General features: G+C 39.4%; 1 protein-coding gene across 1 annotated transcript in view; it reads left to right on the forward strand.

Moving 5' to 3' along the window:
- Ano4 (anoctamin 4) overlaps nt 1-19,331 on the forward strand; it is a 210,679-nt gene that overhangs the window by 86,391 nt on the left and 104,957 nt on the right. Inside the window, exons 7-8 of the mRNA XM_076855420.2 lie at nt 418-462; nt 12,423-12,554. Of these exons, the coding sequence (XP_076711535.1) occupies nt 418-462; nt 12,423-12,554 (177 nt within the window). The remainder of the gene's footprint in view (nt 1-417; nt 463-12,422; nt 12,555-19,331) is intronic.

A 19,331-nucleotide genomic window follows, 5' to 3' on the forward strand; every position in this document is an offset into this window, starting at 1 on the left:
TTCTATAAACTTAAAAGCTATACCAACATGGATTTAATACAATAGTGTGCCCATTAAATTATGTATCCATCTCTGTGTTTCCCCAGAAAAAAAGCTAATCTCAGCCAAATCTGTGCAAATAGCATCTGTTCCAAATCATCTCTGTGCACATGTTTTGTAGGGAAAAGGCAACCATAAAATAATTATAGTAATAAGGAAAGGGAGAAGGAGCAATGAAAGTGCCTCTTAAGATTTCTTAACTCAAAAACGCATGCCCCATGTTCCTACTACATTTCTCACTGTTAATCTCTTTTTAGTTTTTTCTTCTTCACCTCTTACAGGCTTCTATCTTCAATCTCCTTTCCTTCCTTGCTAGTTCAAACTGTAACTGACGATGGGTTTTCTTCTCGACTGGCTTCATTTTTGCTGTTCTTCCAGGAGAAAAATCTATTACCTGCCCCGCCGGTACAAGTTCATGAGCAGGTTAGTAGCATGTTCTGTCGCGATGGGTGCTTGTCTGTCTGCTGGCCTGTGTACTCCAACAATGACAAGGAGCTACAAACCTAGAAAAATGTCACATGGGAAAATACTGCCATGCATGGTCCAAAAACAGCTGTTTGGGGTTAGACACCCCCTCCACATATACAAAGATGACAATGTCCCCCTCTCAGAGGCTTCTCCATGACTCCTTCACACTTGAGAGAATGCAGTTCATCCCTAGGTGTGTTGTGCTGCTTTTTAAGCCCATTTTGTTGGACAAATTGCAAAAAAATCCCAGTTATTTATAGCATCTTTGGCCTGGAAGTTTTTTATTTTTTTGTATTTTGTTTTCATATAAATCCCTCCCTCCCAGAAAGCTTCAAGTATAGATAGTCACCTTTTTTCAAAGCTAATGGCTGCTCCCCCACCCCCATGGGTGAGGTCCTTCCCTGTTAGTAACATTGTGTTAATAAAATATGCAAATGTATAACCTTACTTGGGAACTTGGGAGCTCTTCTAACCTCTCTATTGGAGAGAGAGAGAGAGAGAGAGAGAGAGAGAGAGAGAGAGAGAGAACTAACATGAACCGAATGAAGATTTAATTTATGGTACTTTGTATCCTTCTCAAGTTTGTTTTTCCTTGTTTTATAAGAGGCCAAGGAAAAAGGGAGCAATATTGTCCCTTAATTGGATTTCATGGTGATCATTGGTAAATCTAATTTAAAAAATCTTAATTGCCCTTATATTTCCATTCACCCTGAGTTGAATTGATGATTAAACCAGGGATTCATAGAAATCCTATGGTTAGTTCAGTTCTGTGAGATCTAGGATTCAGGTTCACTCCATTTATATGCTATGCAGAGTGGTAAGTAAAAGAGTAATTGACGTGGTTTTGTGGGTTTTCTCCAGGGCACATGTACTCAGTGTGGTATGGTGTGAGAATTAACATTTAATAAAAAAACCCTCAAATGTTGTAGTTTCTCAAAATTTTCCTATTCCACAGTCTTATTAGCAGTTCTTTAATTAGGCAGTAGACATGCATTTGTATTTACCACAATTCAGATTAGTGCCTTTTCATGTAATGATATTCTGTAACAGCCTGGTACAAAGTTCTCAAACTTCAACTAGCATCAGAATCACCTATTAAAACACAGATTTTGAGCCCCCAGCCCACCCCAAGTTCCTGATTCTGTAGGTCTGTGGTGGGACCAAAGAATTTTTCTAACAGGTTCGTAGCTGAGGCTAATGCTGCTGATCCTGGACCATGTTTTGAAAACCTCTGATCCACATAACACATTAATCTGTACATTCCCATTAAATTAAGGTTTCGACTAACTGTAGATGGTGGGAATAAAAACCCAAATCAAATAACACCTGGAAGAAACACAAGGTGAACAGAAGTTCCTCCCAATTCTGAGAGCACAATGGAAATATCAAGTCCATCAGATATTGTTTCAATCTGTTGATGAAATCTATTCCAAATTCTGAAAGGAATGGAGGGTGGGCCTTACCCTTGTCCAAGTGTGCCAAGTAACTTTTACTCAGTAGAGTCCATATGTGTGGGACAGATCACCTCCTTTGGGATCATAAAACCTACATTAGCACTGTATGACCTTGGGCAAGTTACTTCACATCTCTGAGCCTGTTTCTACACTTTTAAAATGAAGATACTAATTTCTACCCTATAGGGTTAATATGAGGTTTGATGCCTAACATATAGTAGTTGTTCAAAAATGGTATCTATTAGTGATTATTATTTAGAATATTCATAAGAATGATCTTGTGTCTTTACATACCTCCTATTCCCTTTCTGCTTCTGAATTATTATCCATCTAAGCTGTTTCTCCTTTCTTCTGTCCTGTGACTAGTCTACTAACTCTCTGGAAAGTTCTGATTTTATGTGCCACATAGTCATTTGTATTCCATTTATATTCCATATACTCTCCATTTATATTTTCTATACAGGCTCCACTATTTGAACAGTCATACAATTTAAACCTCAGGGTCACTCTAGATGTTCTACCCCCACCCCTCACTCAATCAGCCTCTCAGGTTCTGTATATGCTCTCCCATGAAAACTTCTCAAATCCATTCATCACCCTTCATTCCCACTACCATTGCCTATTTCACATTGATTTATCTTCCTGATTCTGTTCTGACCCTCTTCCAAACTGTAGTCATCTTCCTCAAGAAGCAAATCTGATCTAATCTCATGGTGGTTGCTCTACAGTAATGAAAATAAACTTAAAAGACTTACTTAAACACAGCACTTGATAAATTGCCTTCACCCATATTTTCCTTCCCACCACTCTTAACTCCTCATAGTTTCCAAAGACATTATGCTTACTGGGGTTTACATATCTTTGCTTATATGGTGCTTCTTGGTAGCCCTTTCCCAACTTGTTCACTAAAGTAGCATCTACTCTGTCCTCAAAACTCTGTATATGCATTTGGGATTTTTGACCTGGGTATATGATGCCTCTTTCTGTTGTCCCATTGGCACCCAATGGCCCCATCATCACCTTGTGCTGAACTCTATGATGTGGAATCCATCTCCCCATTTAGACGGTTTTTAAAGGCAAGGATGGCCATTCAATTCTATATTTTCTGTACCTCAAATGTAGTAGGTGAGGTGAATGAATTCATGAATCTTCATATACATGCATGAGAAATGGAGTAGAGAGAAAAGAAATCATAAAAGAAGCATAGAAGAACCACATCTGCCTAAAGTGTCAGATACACTTAGAACAGAAACATTTGCCTAAACGATGAAAGAGGGATGAATAGAAAATGAGTGCTTGAAAGAAAATGCTGATAACAAGAAACAGAATCGCGAAGTTTTATGGAATGTCAATGTCTTCAAGCCCAATCACTCATCAGTCCATGTTTGAACATCTCTGGAGATGGGGATTCTCCTAGCCATCCATGAGCAGTTCTGACAGTCAGAAAGTTCTTCCTTAAACGAAGCCACAATTTTTCTCTCTCTAGCTTTTCTTCTCTTTGATCATAGTTCTGTCAAAACTGGAGACAAAAGTTAATCTACAGAGCAAAAAATGCAAAAGATGTGAATGAGATTGTAACATTATAGGCAAAAGATTTTAGCACTTAGCTAGCATTGAAACATTGAAAGTTGGGAAGAAGGAGGTTTTCGCAGTTAAGTGATTATGAAAATATTCTTGAAGGTAACATAAGAATGGAAATCCATCAGAAATGGAGGTGTGGTAAGGAAGATGGTGATTTTTCTTTTAGTAATTCTGCATTATGACTCACAGAAGGTCTTTGATGTGCTGGTGTCCTGGAGGCCTTTGGAACTGATGGCAAAGTAGTCAAAGCAAGAAGAATCTAATTTGGAAATCAGTGGCATTGAAGTCATGACCTTAGCCAGAGGAGGGTATGTAATTTCCTGGTAATGGATATAAAGAATGAAGAGGACTAATAGCAATTCCTTGGCAAGACTATGTTAAGGGAACCAGAGAAGAGAGGAGGTTGAGAAAGAACAATTTGAGACTAGAAGGAAACAAAGAATGGGCAGTATCAAAGGCACTAGGAATGAGTTTCCATAAGGAAGTGCAGTCTTCAGCTTCTGAATGATGAGAGCTGAGAATCTATTAGGGATATTTAGAAGATGTTGATTATCTCCATGATAGCTGTCTCCATAGAGGTTGTTCTCATGTGCGTCAGGATCATAAGAGGACTTTTAAAAACAGATCACTGGGTCCATCTCCAGCATTTATGATTCAATAGATTTAAAATATAGGTTGATAATTTGCATTGCTATCAAAATCCCAAGTGATGTAGATGTCACTGGTCCAGGACCACAATTTGCAAATCATGACCTTAGAGTGGAAGGTATGGGAAACCTCTTTACAGCTGATGGGGAAAGAAGGAGGACCTGATGCATCAGAGGCAGTGAGGGTTCATTACAACTTAATAAGTTTTATGATAGAAGAAGAAATAGGGGACATGATTTGGAATAGGAACCAAGAGGAGGGAAGCAGAGTAGACCATGAGCGTATGACCATTCATTCTCCATGTGTGCAGAGGAGACGTCTTGTATGAATAAAAACTTGGGAAGTCCTTATTTTCAGAGCTGGAAGAACAGCTTACTAAACCTGATCTTTAGCCTGAGAAAAAAGATGCTCATTCAAATGCATAAATCACAATTGTGGGAGAATTCAGGCTTTGGAAGGCACTGGAAGACTGTGTGCCAAAATAAAGGAAAACCAAATCCCAACAATGGTGATATGACATGTTGATCTAGAATGGCCTCTTAAACAGGCTCCATTGCTTGCCATATAGCACTAAGTTATGAACCCCACTGGACTGATGTGACTTTCTGAAGCCCAAAGTCTTGTGTAAATTTTAAAATGTAGTTAAGTAGAAAATTTTGCTTCAATTTTAAATCTAGGCTTTGTCCCAGAACTGACTGACTGAGATGATAAAGAGGATCCGTCCCTTTTTGCTAGCTCTGGTATTCCAAGTTGAAGGGCACATCTCTGGCACATTACCCCAGCAATGAAAGACTTGACATCTAGCATTCTCAATCTCTCCCATCATACCAAATATGGATATTTAATTTTAGCTTTTAATTTCATATATGTTAAATTATATTTAATTTTATAGTTTCATGACAGCATGCCTGAAACAAATCTATCTACTTTAAAGATAAGATAAATTAATTAAAAATAATAAAGTTTCTAAACAGGCAGAGAAAGAAAAATGTCTTCTTCTTCTTCTTCTTCTTTTTTCCCCCGTATCTTCATTTCAAAAAGTCACCTGACTTCCCAAAGCACACTCAAATATTTCAGACTTATATTTTTGGAATAAAAATTCTTCTTATCCATCTAGTTCATCTATTAAATAATGCTTTGGATCTTGTCTTTGCGATGGTTTATAGGCATTATAAATTAACTATCCCATAAAGAAGGAGGATTTATCATCCTCCTCCTGCCTTTTTTTCCCACCACAAAATAGTACAAATATAGTCCGTAGAAGATGTGATTATAGAATAAAATCTGATTACTGTGGGCGGTTTACCACTAAAGTCTCATTTCTACTCCCTGCTTTCCCCTCTGCCGACCACTGCCAGACTTCTACCCTTTATGACACTTGATAGAGTGAATGCCAGGCCCTATTGCATTTAAATTCAGTGCATTGTAAATTCAGTGCATCGCAATCACAGCAGGTGAGCATACAAGCAAAATGACAAAATGGCTTGTATTTTTCCATTCCCATATTTTAAAACAAATTAATATATGTAAGTTGTTCCAAGTCTTTGGACTCTTGCAAGGTATTTGAGCTATGCCCCAAATTATAGTCCTGCGGCCTAAAAGAATCATATTAACTTGCAAAGATCTCTAACTCCTATCCAGGGAGAGGCTATAAATGTGGTGAACTTTGCTCTAAGAAAGAAAGAAAGAAATTCAAGCCTTCTTTTCTGTTATCAGTCCAGGAAGAGGGCTTCATTTACTGCCATGTAGGGGTGTGTGCTGCCTCCATTAAACACACACACACACACACACACACACAACAACAACATCAAAATTTTATCTGTAGTTTCTCTCTAGACATACCATTTCTGAAAATGTTATTTGTTAGAAAAATGAGACTAACCTGGTCTGGGGAAAAATAAGTTGTATGTATTTATTTATTTTTGTACCAAGGATTGAATGAATACAGGGGTGCCTAACCACAGAACCACGTACCCAGCCCTGTTTTATTTGTTTATTTTGAGAGAGGGCCTAAGTTGCTTAGGGCCTCGCTAAATTGCTGAGGCTGGCTTTCAACTTGCGATCCTCCTGCCTCAGCCTCCAACCAGTTGGGTTTACAGGCATATGCCACCATGCCTGGCAATGTGTACTTTAAACATGTCTTTAAAGTACACGTTTCCTTTCATTCAATATGATCAAGTTTCCTTTTTTGGTACAGCAGATTGAACCCAGGGGACCTTACCCACTTAGCCACACCCCCACCCCTAGCTCTTTTTTATATTTTATTTTTAGATAGGATCTCACTAAGTTGCTTAGGGTCTTGCTAAATTGCTGAGGCTACCTTTGAACTTGATCCTCCTGCCTCAGCCTCCCAAGCTGCTAGTATTACAAGTATGTGCCACCACGCCCAGCCATGATCAAGTTTTCCTGAGGGCAAACTCCACCTTGGATTTTAGAGTTCAAGGGAAAAGACTCTTTTCATCTTCCTCAGGGTACATCTGCAGTATCTGAGTTGGGACTCTGCATATGGAGTCTTTGCATATTATTTATAGAGGTCCATTGACAGGTCAGCATGTTAGGAAGAAGGCCCTGTGCATAGGGCCTTTTTTCTAATCATCACCACTCATAAGGTGGGTAAGATTATCTTCCCTTTACAGCTGAGAAAACCAGGTCAAAAGGGTTAAGCAGAAGCTTCCTAAGATGCACCTTGGGAAGCCAGGCAGAGGTGGCAAGCCTACCCATGTGCTAGTTCTGCATTGGCAGGCCTCTCCAGCTGCTTTTCCAAGAACCTCACCAGCCATGAACCAGCTCACTCTCAGTACAACCTTCTATGTAAAAGTCTAGATATTAACCTGACAAGTCAAGGCCAGAAATGCCCAAGTGGTCAGTTCATCCTCTCTTTATTGATTTGCCTGTGCAGTCTGTAAGAGGGTTTTTACTCAGTAAATGGGAATGGAATAAAGTAACAATGTATCCAACCAAAATCAATGTGAAATCATTAATCCAATGTGTTCTCTTTTCTTTTCTCTGGAGACTTTAGGAAGTTAAATTTCACTCTAACACTAAGGAAACAAACGGGATGATTTCTGATTAGTTTGGTTCCCAACTTTAACCCATCAGAGTAAATTTCAGGATTGCCCATTTAGGGATGTTTATTAGAAGCAACACAACATCAGTGACCTCAGTATACAAGGGATAATCATAGCTTTTGAATTTCTGTTAGGAAGAGAATTCTACATAAAAGTTTTCTGTCATTATCATCATCATTTTTTTTTTCATCCAGGAAACCACTACTTCATTGAGCCCTTTATACATCTAAGGCCTTGTGCAAATACTTGATATTAATTATTTTGCTTAGTCCTCACTCTTCCTAATGTGATGGGCTCTGTCATCTCAGAGAGGTTTAGTTACTGGCCCAACCTCTCACGCTTCGCAAGCTGTACAACTGGGCTGTGAATCTGTTCCCAGCTGACTCCAGAACCCACCGCTGTATATGGAATGTTTTCCATTCACTGTTGTTTCTTTAAAATGATACAACCAAAATCCTGCCCAAGTCACCAACAACAAGTAATATGGAGAGAGCATATTATTGATCATCAATTTAGAGATGATGACCCTAAGGCTTGTCCCAGGTCACACTCATGTACAGTGGTGGAACTGAGAATCCAGCTTGAGCTTCCTACTTTCCAGCCCAGTGGCTCTTGCATGGTGTGTTTCTCTTTCCATGGCTAAAGGAGATCCTCAGCAATGTCAATCCTCAGCAATGTCTCAGTGCAGTTTGGAAACAGAAATGTGTTTGTGAAGAGCAGCCCAGGGCAGCATCACATATCTTGTCCCTACCACAGAGAAAAAGACTCCCATTCTCACTGTCCCCTACCTATGAGGTGGGAACAGCAGCATGTGGAATGCAGCCTTGGTACCTCCAGAGCCCAGCTTACCATGGCCAGGCCTCAAGGAGAGGGTCAGACCAAGACTATTTTTAAGAGGTGTATCAGTGTCCATTGCTGTCCTAACACATTACCACAAATTTAACTGCATAAAACAACACAAACTTATTATCACCGTTCTGTAATTCAGAAGTCCTGTGGAGGAGGGCTCAACTGATTTTTCTTTCAGGGTTTCCCCAAGCTAAAACCAGGGTATTAGGCAATCTGAGATTTTGGAAACTTATTTGGAAGAGAACCTGCTTCCAGGCTTATTCAGGTGGCTGACACAATTCTAGTTTGCACAATTATAGGACTAAAGTCTGTTCCTTTGCCGGCTGTTGCCTGAAAGACACTCTCAGCTTCCAGAGACTTCCTGAATTCTCAAGCTGTGAAACTTTTCATCTTCTAAGACAGCCATGGCATATCAAATCCTTCTTATACCTTGATATTCTCTGACCTCTCCTTCCTCCACATGTAACCTGCCTCCCACAAGAGAATAGTCTCTGCTTTGAACGGACTGATGTGGTTAAACTGGGCTCATCTGAGGAATCCAACATGTTCTTTCTACCTTAGTCTGGAACCTTGTTTATATCTTCAAAGTCCCTTGTGCCATGTAACCTAACATATTCACAAGTTCTGGGGATTAGAGTGTAGGCATCTTTGGGGAGCAATCCTGCCAACCAGAAGAAGTTAACTACTGAACATGTTTGAGTGTTTATTTCCATCATTGTGAAAAACACAGAGCATCAGCAGGCAAGTGGGATGAAACCTGGAGGGTCCATGCTTTGTACCACCTTTGTTCAGGCTCCCCAGTGAAGGCCAGTCCATCTCCACCACCCTGCAAGCCCAGCCAGTATCTTGGGAGTTTTGTTTTTAAGATGTTCTTTTGCATGTCTTTATTCCACTATCATGTTTTTTAAAAATCCAGTTCTTTTGCTTTCTATCACTTTCCCCTTCGTTCTGTGTGGTCCTCGAGAGGTCACTAGTAATGCTTGCTATCTGCCTCACAGTTTCTCCAAAGCATTTCATGCACACCATCTTTTATGAGCCCCTTAACCATCCTGGAGGATCAGTAAGATGGTGATGATAATGATGACTATTATTACTGTCAGCCTATTTTATAACCCTGGAAAACAAGGCTCAGAAAGGTGAATGGCATTGCTAATAAGCAATAGAAGCAGGTTTTAGGTACCTGATGGCAAAGCCCATCTGCCTTCTACCTTGCTAGTCAATCTCCCTTTGCTCCTTTCTCACTTCCTGTTACCCTCATGTTCCAATTAATTAATCATTTTCATTACCCTGTTCTACTCTCTCTTCGCCATCTCCACATTTCATTTAAATTGTGGTGCCACAGCTGGCTGCTAAAAGCTGCCATTTCATTCCCATAGAGTATTTATGCTTGATTTTTTTTTACAGCTTTATTTGTTTTATCCACACTGAGCACTGTACCCAGCTGCATTGAATTCATAGTCATTGCATGCAGAGCCCAGATTCTGCAAAATGTAATCCGATTAGTGCTGCATACTGGAGATGTGTGGGAGGTAAAGCTCTATTATAGAAAACCTTTGGGCCAATGTCCTCTTTCTCGAATCAGTTTTAAGGCAATCAGATGGGAAAAAAAAAAAGGCAAGGCACTATGGGGAAGACCACCAGCTTAGTGTAGGAAGTCTAATTTATGAGTCCATTTAAGGACTAAATCATTGAGCCTGGGCAGGCAATAGAGGCTGGCAAAGCACAATTAACTGAATTGAAAGCAAAAAGAAATGTTAAGAGGCAAGCCAGTTGCTCAAATCCTTACTTTTAAAACAAAAAAAAAAAAAAAAAAAAAGAAGAAAAATCATGATCATCATAGCCAGATACTGTTCTGAAGACTTTAGGTATGCATTAATCAGTTCATCATCACAGCTCTATGAACTGGGTATCAGAATTATGCCCATTTGGCTGATGGGAAAAGTTGGGGCTCAGCAAAGTTTGGTGACTTTCCCAAAGTTGCACTGCTCACATTCATTCACAGAGCCAGGTTTTTAATCTAGGCACTTTAGCCCCAGAGTTGATGCTCTCAATCACTGCATCATGCTGCTACTCTGAAGCCCATCATCTCACTATAGTTTAAGTATCTTAAAAGAGATGATTAAGGTCAGGGTAGGACCAAGAAGATGAAGGACGGAGGAGATGGAGATTTTTTTTTCCTTTGTGGGGGTGGGGGTGGAGCTTTGGACCCTTTTAATCTACTATACTTTTTGGCTATATGACCCTGAGTAGAATCTTTATTTCTTTGTATGTTGGGGAGAAGATATGGGAAGAATTCCTTTTGGGGTCTAAGGCAGCTGTGAGATTCTTTCCAGCTGGGACATTCGGGGGATTCTGAGAAAGGACCACTATAGTAAGGCAGAGTTAGAGTCACAGTGAGGCTGGACTAATGCTGAGGATGAATGAGGTAATAAGAGAAATTACCATTATTTTTGTGTGTCAGCTTGACTGGGCTAAGGAATGTCCTGATAGCTGGTCCCACATTATTTAGGTATGTGTCTGTGAGGATATTTCCAGAGGAATTAGCATTAGAATCCATAGACTGAGTAAAGAAGTTGACCATCACAGATGAAAGTGGGCACCATCCAGTTCATCAAGATCCAGGATTGAACCAGAAGATGGAGGAAGTGCAAATGTGCTGTCTGCTGGAACTTGTACATCCATTGTCCTTCCCTCTGGCATCAGCACTCCTGGTTCTGTCGCCTTGAGACTCAGATGGGGATTTACACCATTGGATTAAGATTAATGCAGGCCAAGAAATCCCACGACCTGTGGTCTGCAAAGAGAAGGCCTAGGAAATCTCATGGTATGAGTCCCATTGCAAGTCTGAAGGCTCTCTGTGCACCAAAGTTAGAGGGCAGAAGAAATGAATCCCAGTTAAAGTAGAGAGCAAATTGCCCTTCCTTTGCCTTTTGGTTCGATTTGGGCCCTCAACATATTGGATAATGTCAGTCTTCACTGGTGATGGCCAGCTTCTCAATCTCCCAAGTCTACTAATTCAAAAGATAATCTCTTCTGGAAACATGTTCATAGACACACCTAGAGTAATTTAGTTTTACCAGCTATCTAGGCATCCCTTAGCCCAATAAAATGTACACATAAAATTAGCCAACGCAGTCACTGAATGTAATAAGTTACCATGAAACATTTTCAATTTGAAAAAAAAAAATGAAACATGACTGAACTGTGTATGTTTTCAGTTTATAGAGTCATTGAAATATTTTCTTCTCCAGGGGAATTTGTTTCCTCTAGATCCCTTAAATATCCTCATTATCAATTGTGTAGTGATCCCTAAGATCAAGTCCAAAATCTACATTTTGGTTCTGGCTTTATTCACTGGCTAGATAATGTACACTGGATAATCTTCCTCTCAGTGGTCCCGTTTGTGATGAGCAATGTGAAACTGGTACCTAATATAGATATTGTTTAATCTGGGGGAAGGGGAAGGCAATGGTATTTTAAAATCTGGCATGTTTTTTATTCCTTCTATTGGTTTACCATGAACAATGACTGGCCGCTTGGAAGCCAGAAGTGTTTATCAGTGGAATTCAGTAGGACTAAGGGAACAGGGACATAGTTGGGGAGAAAAATGTGGCTTAAAAACCATGTTTGAATCACTGTTGTTTCTTTGGCATCACTGTATGCACTGGTCAGAGAGACACTTTATATCATGATACCCCAGGATCATGAGAACTCTGAAATCGGCTAGAAAAGGGAATGAAAGCTGACTGACAGGTGTGCTATGTGCTGAGAGGCCTCACAGAGATGGTGTGAGAGGCAGGAAGCAAACCACAGCACCAGGCTCTGTTTCCACAACTCAATCCACTGGGATGTGCTGTCCATCACCCATCCCCCAGAGAAAGTTTATAGCTAGAGCTCTTCTCTGACATCAGAGGTTTTCCAAACATATAACAAGTCTCTAGCACCTACAAAATATATGAAGTTCAGGTCTCTGCTGATTTACTTAGGGACGATTGGCTTCCTTTCCAGAGCCTTCCATCCTTTTTATGGCTACTTGAACATTTATTGGCCTGTGGGTGGACATAGAGCTCATGGCTGCTATTTCAAAGGTGATAAAATGGAGGCCATTCTGTGAAATGGAAACCACACTGGGCTTCCAGCTCTCCTCTGCCCATCTCTGAAGTAGGGCTGCCATGAGTGTAGTGAGTGCCAGGAGTGTGTGTGTGTGTGTGTGTGTGTGTCACCATGATGGCTCTGTGGAGATGTCTCCCCTGTGTTTCAGGCTGATGCTGACTAATATGCTGTACCCTTTGGTCTTGCCTTCCATGTACCACAGGATCGATAAACAAATAAGCAGGTTTCGGAGATGGTTACCTAAGAAGCCAATGAGGCTGGACAAGGAGACACTGCCAGACCTGGAGGAGAATGACTGCTACACTGCCCCTTTCAGCCAGCAAAGGATCCATCAGTGAGTGTTTTGTGTTAAAATTCCCAAATTACTAAGGAGGTGCAGCTGTGGCAGAGCCTACCTTTGAAGAAGGAGCAGCATAGTGTCTATCTCCCTTAAAAAATGTCGCATTTATATCTCTTTTATATCAGCCAGGGGAAGCTGAGAGCTCTAACAGAAATTCCCACATCTCAGTGGCTTAAAATGTTACAATGCTCTTTGTAGGTTTGGTCTTCTCCTTGGAGATCAGGAGACCCAGGCTCCGTCTGTCTTATGGCTCTGCCAATTTCCTGTGCTCGGAGGGTCCCACAGACTTACCTGCTTGCAGGCAGGGGAAGTGGTACCTATGGCTCCTTAGAGGATTTTTGTTTTGTTGTTGGTTGGTTTTCAACTCAGTTTGCTTCTCAGTTCCCCTTCCTTCAGCATATCATCAAACTGTCCCAGGAAAAGCCACATCACCTCTCATCCCACTTGCTGACTCATCTATCAGACTGTCTCAGAACAGCAATTTGTCACTTTTGACATGTGGGAAGAAAAAAAAGTTGGCTAAGTAACTGAGGTGCTTGTAAAGAATTGCAAAAGTAATAGAGAATTTACTCTAAAGTTTCTGAGATGACAAGAAATGTTTGCTGGAAGGCAGGGTAGGTGTTGGGAGAGAAAAGCATGCCAAAGACTATAAACAACTAGGGGAAAAAATGTTTCCCCAAAGGGATATAAATCAGGTCAGCCCTGCCTCACATTCAGCCAGACTCAGGAATTCCCGGCTTTCCCTGCTCTAACCATAGTGACAATTTCAGTAAAAATGACTTACCTGAGGGGGGAAAAGGACTGACAGATTTAAAAAAAAAAAAAAAGTTGCCAATTCTGAGAAAAAAAAATTAACCAGATGACAGTTGTCAAGAACTTACAGGAAGTGCAAGGTGGGCGCATGTTTCAGTAACAGAAAATCAATTAAAGTCTGCAGAACTGTAGAGGGTAAAGGAGAGAGAGAAAAAATGAAAGAATAGATTTTCTGCATCAAAATGTACAATGCTCAGGAAAATCAATCTAATGCAAAGGAAGCAACTCAGAAAACTTCTAAAATAGCCAAACCTTGGATCCCCATGGTTCACATTGTGTGAACATTTAAAACATGAAACTCACAACCCTAGTTAAAATCTCCATGGAAAATGGGAACTGAGAGATATTTAATGTTAATTTAGAGATCAGGACCTCTGGGTGTTTTCTTAAGAGAAAAAGAGCAATGAAACCTGGCATGTTCCCACTCTTAATTTAGATCCTTGCTGCATTGATGTTGTTTATCTTGGAAATTTTTTAGAACAATTGTTTTTTAAATCCTTCTAATGTGGAGTCTGGTTTACATGCAGATTTTCCCTTTGCTTGTCACCTGCCTGGAAGGATAACTAGCACAGTGCAAGGGGATCTCAGCATTTTTGATGATGGGTAAATGGTTACATGTATAGGTGGGGCAATGGTTGGTTGGGTGGATGGAAAGATGGATGGAGGGAGGGAGGGAGGGATGGAAGGACTGAAAGATAGATGGGTAGATGGATATGTGTATAGAGGAATCAGTGATGTGTATGTTATACCAGGATTTTGTTTTATTTCAATGGAATATAATAAAATGAAAGATGAAATTCTCCCACACTATCACCACTTCATGCTGGTTATATTCCTGATGTTCTTGCTTTAGAACAACACTTCTCAGCATGGATCTCAAAATTGGAAGCATTTGGGATCCCATAAGGATTTCTAGAGACTTAGAACTGAGAATCATATTTTTACAAGTATTTCTAAAATATCTAACAAATGAGAGATGATAGAGTTATGGATAGAGATATTCAACCATCTCACATTTGAGAGGCCTTTTTTTAAAAAAAAAATACACTTGGGTATTGATTCACTGAATAATTGAATAGTTGAACAATCACCAATTTAATATCTACTTCTTACCAGGCATTGTCTGTATATGGAAGATATAAAGACAAATAATACTTTTTCCTTAGACTCCCTTCTTCCAAGATTCATCCCAATATGCTGATACAAACTATTTTAAATAGAATGATGGATGTGACCTAAAAGTAGAAGTGCTCAGGTCCATATTTGGAAAGAGATTGGAGAAGAAAGTGCTTGATGAGGGTCTAGAAGGATAAGACTTGCCCAGTTGGTTAGAGGGAGCAGGGGGAGGTTACCTAAGAAGACAGAGCACTATATAAAAGAACAACAACAAAAAAAAAGAACAAAGGATAAAAAGGTGACATTGAGGAATCACTCATAGTCTTCTGTGAATGGAGTTATAAGGTATGAGGAGGACCTAGCATTATTGTTGGAAAAAGGAGAGAGATCATTTCCACTGGGAAATGAGTTCTCAAGACAAGAGAACCAAGAAGGGAGTTATGGATAGAGGCATTCAACCATCTCACGTTTGAGAGGCCTTGTTTTTGTTTTTGTTTTTGTTTTTGTTTAACACATACGTCCATAGGGATAGACAGAATAAGGCAAACCTAAAAACCAGGCCTCTTGGGACCAAGAGAACAGAGGCAGTTCTATCATGGAAATGAGAGGTGAAAAATAAAGTGTCCAGAATGTTCCAAGGGGTGGGAATTTCTTTCTTTTTGAAAATTTTTATGCCACATGGGTGACATCCTTTTGATTGTAGTAAAAAAGTAAGACTTGAAGAATGTTGACTGTCAAGTTGTAAACAGTTATTGGTATAATCAGAAAAAAATATTCCCTAAAGATGCATTGAGGATGTTATTAATGGGTTTAATTTAATCAGAAGTAGCTGCTTAATGAGCTCTGGGAGTTGTGACATGATATCCTGGCTTTGCAAATGCAGTCCAAACTCTCATGTGACTTCTTGGTTTTGCAGAATGATATTATATTTGTTTTGGAGTAAAAGAGAATGATAGAAATTAAAGTGTTTATACATGTACTGGGGGCCATGAATAGATAAATTTTAAATTTTAATAAGTAATTATTAAAATGGATACGTACCTTAAAATATTAAATTTTAATAAATAATTATCAAAATGGATAAGTACCTTAAAATACTTGCTCTCGGCATAAAACTCAGACTCCTAAGTTGGTCACTAACTCCTGCTTCTATTCCCCCTGCTCTATACTTTGGCCATACTGAGCTCTTTGACCTCCTTAACTCACCCTGGACTCTTTTGTCTCCTTCCTATCCTTGCTTTTCCTTCTACATGAAATAACTTTTCCCTTAGATTCCCTTCTTCCCAGATTCATCAGAGACATTTCTTCCAGAAAACCTTCCATAACTCCTGGTCTCCATCTCTAACTCTTGAGTAAAATGCACTCTTATGTCTTGACAATATTTAAAAATTTTTCCTTAATTAATAATACCATCTCTTTTAATTGCATTCTCTAAGACTCCTTGAAAAATTGTGTCTGTCCCACCATTTTTAAATTCTATAACAGATGTACAATAATGTTTTCTAAGTTAAAAAATGGGTACATTGAAATGAAAATATAAAAATCATATGAGTAGAGAATAGAAATGAGGTGAAGTTAGCTGACTGCACACTCACCTCAAACCAACTCTGAGGAGTCCACCTCCACCTCCATTATTCCCTGTGTCAGGACATAGCACTAATTCATTTGCTGAAACTGGAGCCTGAAGGCTATTTTAGGCACCCCCAGTGCTGCTTCCCACATCTTGTGCATCTTCCAGGCTGAAGGCTTTACATGCTAAATTAATCTTTACTCCAACAACTTTACCCCACCTTTGCCACCATTATCTTACTTTTGAAACTAAGGTATTCACAAGTCTCACCATTTCTGGACTTTCCCATCTCCCAATCATTCTTTTGTGGGAATACTGAGTGTTTTCAAAATATCTATCTAATCATGTCAGTCGAATCCTGTATATATTTTTTTCTTCATGGTGCTGGAGATTGAACCCAGGACCTTGTGTGTGCAAGGCAAGCACTCTACCAACTGAGCTATATCCTCAGCCCCAATCTAACCCTATTTTAAAAACTTAGGATAAACACCAGAATTGTTGCTATGGCTTACAAGGCTTTGTGGTCTTGCCACGTGGCTGTCTCCCCGCTAGCCTCACTTGCCTTTATGGCCTTCCATCCTGCACTTCTATGGTCCAGACACGCACCCTCTCTCAGCCCTATGGCCAGACTGTGCTTCAGGACATCTATACATTCTGTTTCTCTCCTGGAATACTCCTCCCTTTCATCTAGTTTATTCCTTTTACTTTTCAGCACTTATAATTGGGGGGAGGGGTTGTACATACTTATGAGGTACAATGTGATGTTTTGATGAATTTGAACATGGGTACCAATCAAATCAGAGTAATTAATATATCAGTCATCCCAAATTTATATCATTTCTTTGTGGGAAATACCTCCAAAATTCTCTCTTGTGACTATTACGACCTATGCTATGGATCATTGTTAACTGTATTCACCCTACTGTGCCAATTACCACCAAAACTTATTCCTCCTATCCAACTTAATGTAGTACCTATTGACCCACCTTTCCTCATTCTACCTCCTCCACTACTTTCCTGGTCTCTGGTAACTCCTATTCTCCTCTCAACTTCCATAAGATCAGTATTTTTAGATTTTCTCATATGAGTGAGATGGTGCAGTACTTGGTCCTTCAGAACTCAGCTCTAATGAGTCTTCCTGGGAAACCCCCCTACCATAGTCCCTCCCTCCCTGCCATTTCTTCCAAGGATCATGTCTCCTAACTCTGTACTCTTTTAGCAGAATATTTCCAACATAATTTTTTTCAAATTGGACAGTTTATGATTATTTGAGTAATTAAATGGGAAATGCCTATCTTTCTAGGTAAATTCTGAATTCTGTGGAGGCCCAAGACGTTTCTAGTTTTGCTCACACTCTTATCTCCAACACCTAACACAATGCCTAGCATACAGTAGATACTCATTACTTGTTTAGTAAATTAATAGGTTAAGGATAAAAGTAATGAAGACAACACAGAAAAAAATCTAATTGCAAATCTTTATTTTTAAGCTCTAGTGTACAAAAAAATCTGAAATTGAGAATCCATTAAAAAACAAATAGTCTACCATTCTACTGGAACCTATATCTATGTTTGAGAAGCAATCAAAGCAAACCAGTGGTAGACATTTCTATAAGTCGATAATGCCATTTGGTTATTTTATGTGATATCAACAAAGATGCTGTATAGTACATGCATAGATGGGAAGGCTCTTACTATATGCCAGACACTCTTCTAAGAACTTCACAGTCCTTACATGACCCTGTAAGGCCATGAATATTACTGTTATCACCATTTTACACATGAAGAAAGTGAGGCACAGAGAAGTTAAGCAACCTGTTATAAGTCACACATTCAGGATAGATGACTTGCCAAATCCTGCATCCAGTGGTTGAACACTGTAGAAATTTATTTATTGTTCATATCGTTGTCTAATGTGGGCCTCCCTGTGGAAAGAAGGCACAATGTTCCCATTCCATGTAGTCATTCAGGTGCCTAGATTCTTTCTTTTTTTTATTGATTTAAAAAAATGAAAGCAAAATGCATTATAATTCTTACTACACATGTATACCACAATTTATTTTCATATCTCTGTATATAAAGTATGTTGACACCCAACTTGAGTCTTCATACATGTATTTGGATTCTTTCTATCTAATAATTCTACCAGCCCCTAGATTCCTTATAGACAAGAGAAAATAAAGATACGTGATTTTTTAAAGTAAGTTTCTATTTTTATGGGTCAGGCATAGAGGCAGTATACAGCACATTCATCTGCTTTACAGGGGCCAGAGCTCAGGCATGTGCTCACACCTGACTCAGGAATGCTGGGAAAACCATCTACCTGTTTGCCCAGGAGGAAAAGGGAAGCAGGCTTGCTGAACAAGTAGTGATGGAGCAGGAATTTAAGTTCAGATAGGGAGGCTCCAGATCTCACACTGTGAACCATTCTGTTCTACTGCAGGATTTCTCAACTTCAGCACTATTGACAGTTGGAGCTGAATATCTTTGTTGTGGGGGAACTGCTCTGTGCATTTTATGATAATTAGTACCATCCTTGGTTTCTGCCCACTAGATACTTGTAGTGTCCCTTTCTCTTTTAGTTGTGAGAATCAAAAATTTGTCGAGACATTGCCAAATTTCCTCTGTTAGTGGTGGTACCAAAATCGTACCTCTCCCTACTACCTTGATATGGGCTCAAAATCATACCTCTCCCTACCACCTTGAGAACCAATGTTCTAGTGTCTTTTGTCACATGACACTCTTCAAGCAGGATAATCTACTCTCTGTGATAAATTAAACTCCACTCTCTGATAAATTAAACTCTGTGAAGACTATGATAGACTTGTCCATTTAAACACTAATTTATTCCTCTTCACCTTCTTGCCCGTGAATGTTGCCTGCTAAAGTATCACCGCTCTTCATTCTTAAAATGACATTAGCGGACACACTCTTGAGGCAATTACTTTCTAAGGTCAATACCCATAAAAAAGGTTTTCTGCTGCTGGTAAATAGGAAAATATGAAAGAGATTCTTGTCACTTTTTATATTAGATATGCCGTGTATTCTTTCAACAAATAGATCACTTTTGAATTGCCTTTTAAAAAATATGTGCTAGATACAGCTAGAAAAACTTTCCTCCCTGTACTTTCCTTATTTATATCATTACTATTATTTTACTTATTTTTATAAAACTATAAAAAGTGAAGTAAAATTGAATACTGACTACTTCCTAATAGAAGAATCTGAAATTTGTGCTGTTTATGTGTAAATACACATTCACTAATTCACATG

This window comes from Callospermophilus lateralis, chromosome 4, assembly GCF_048772815.1.
Source record: "Callospermophilus lateralis isolate mCalLat2 chromosome 4, mCalLat2.hap1, whole genome shotgun sequence".
In the NCBI taxonomy this organism is placed as follows: domain Eukaryota; kingdom Metazoa; phylum Chordata; class Mammalia; order Rodentia; family Sciuridae; genus Callospermophilus; species Callospermophilus lateralis.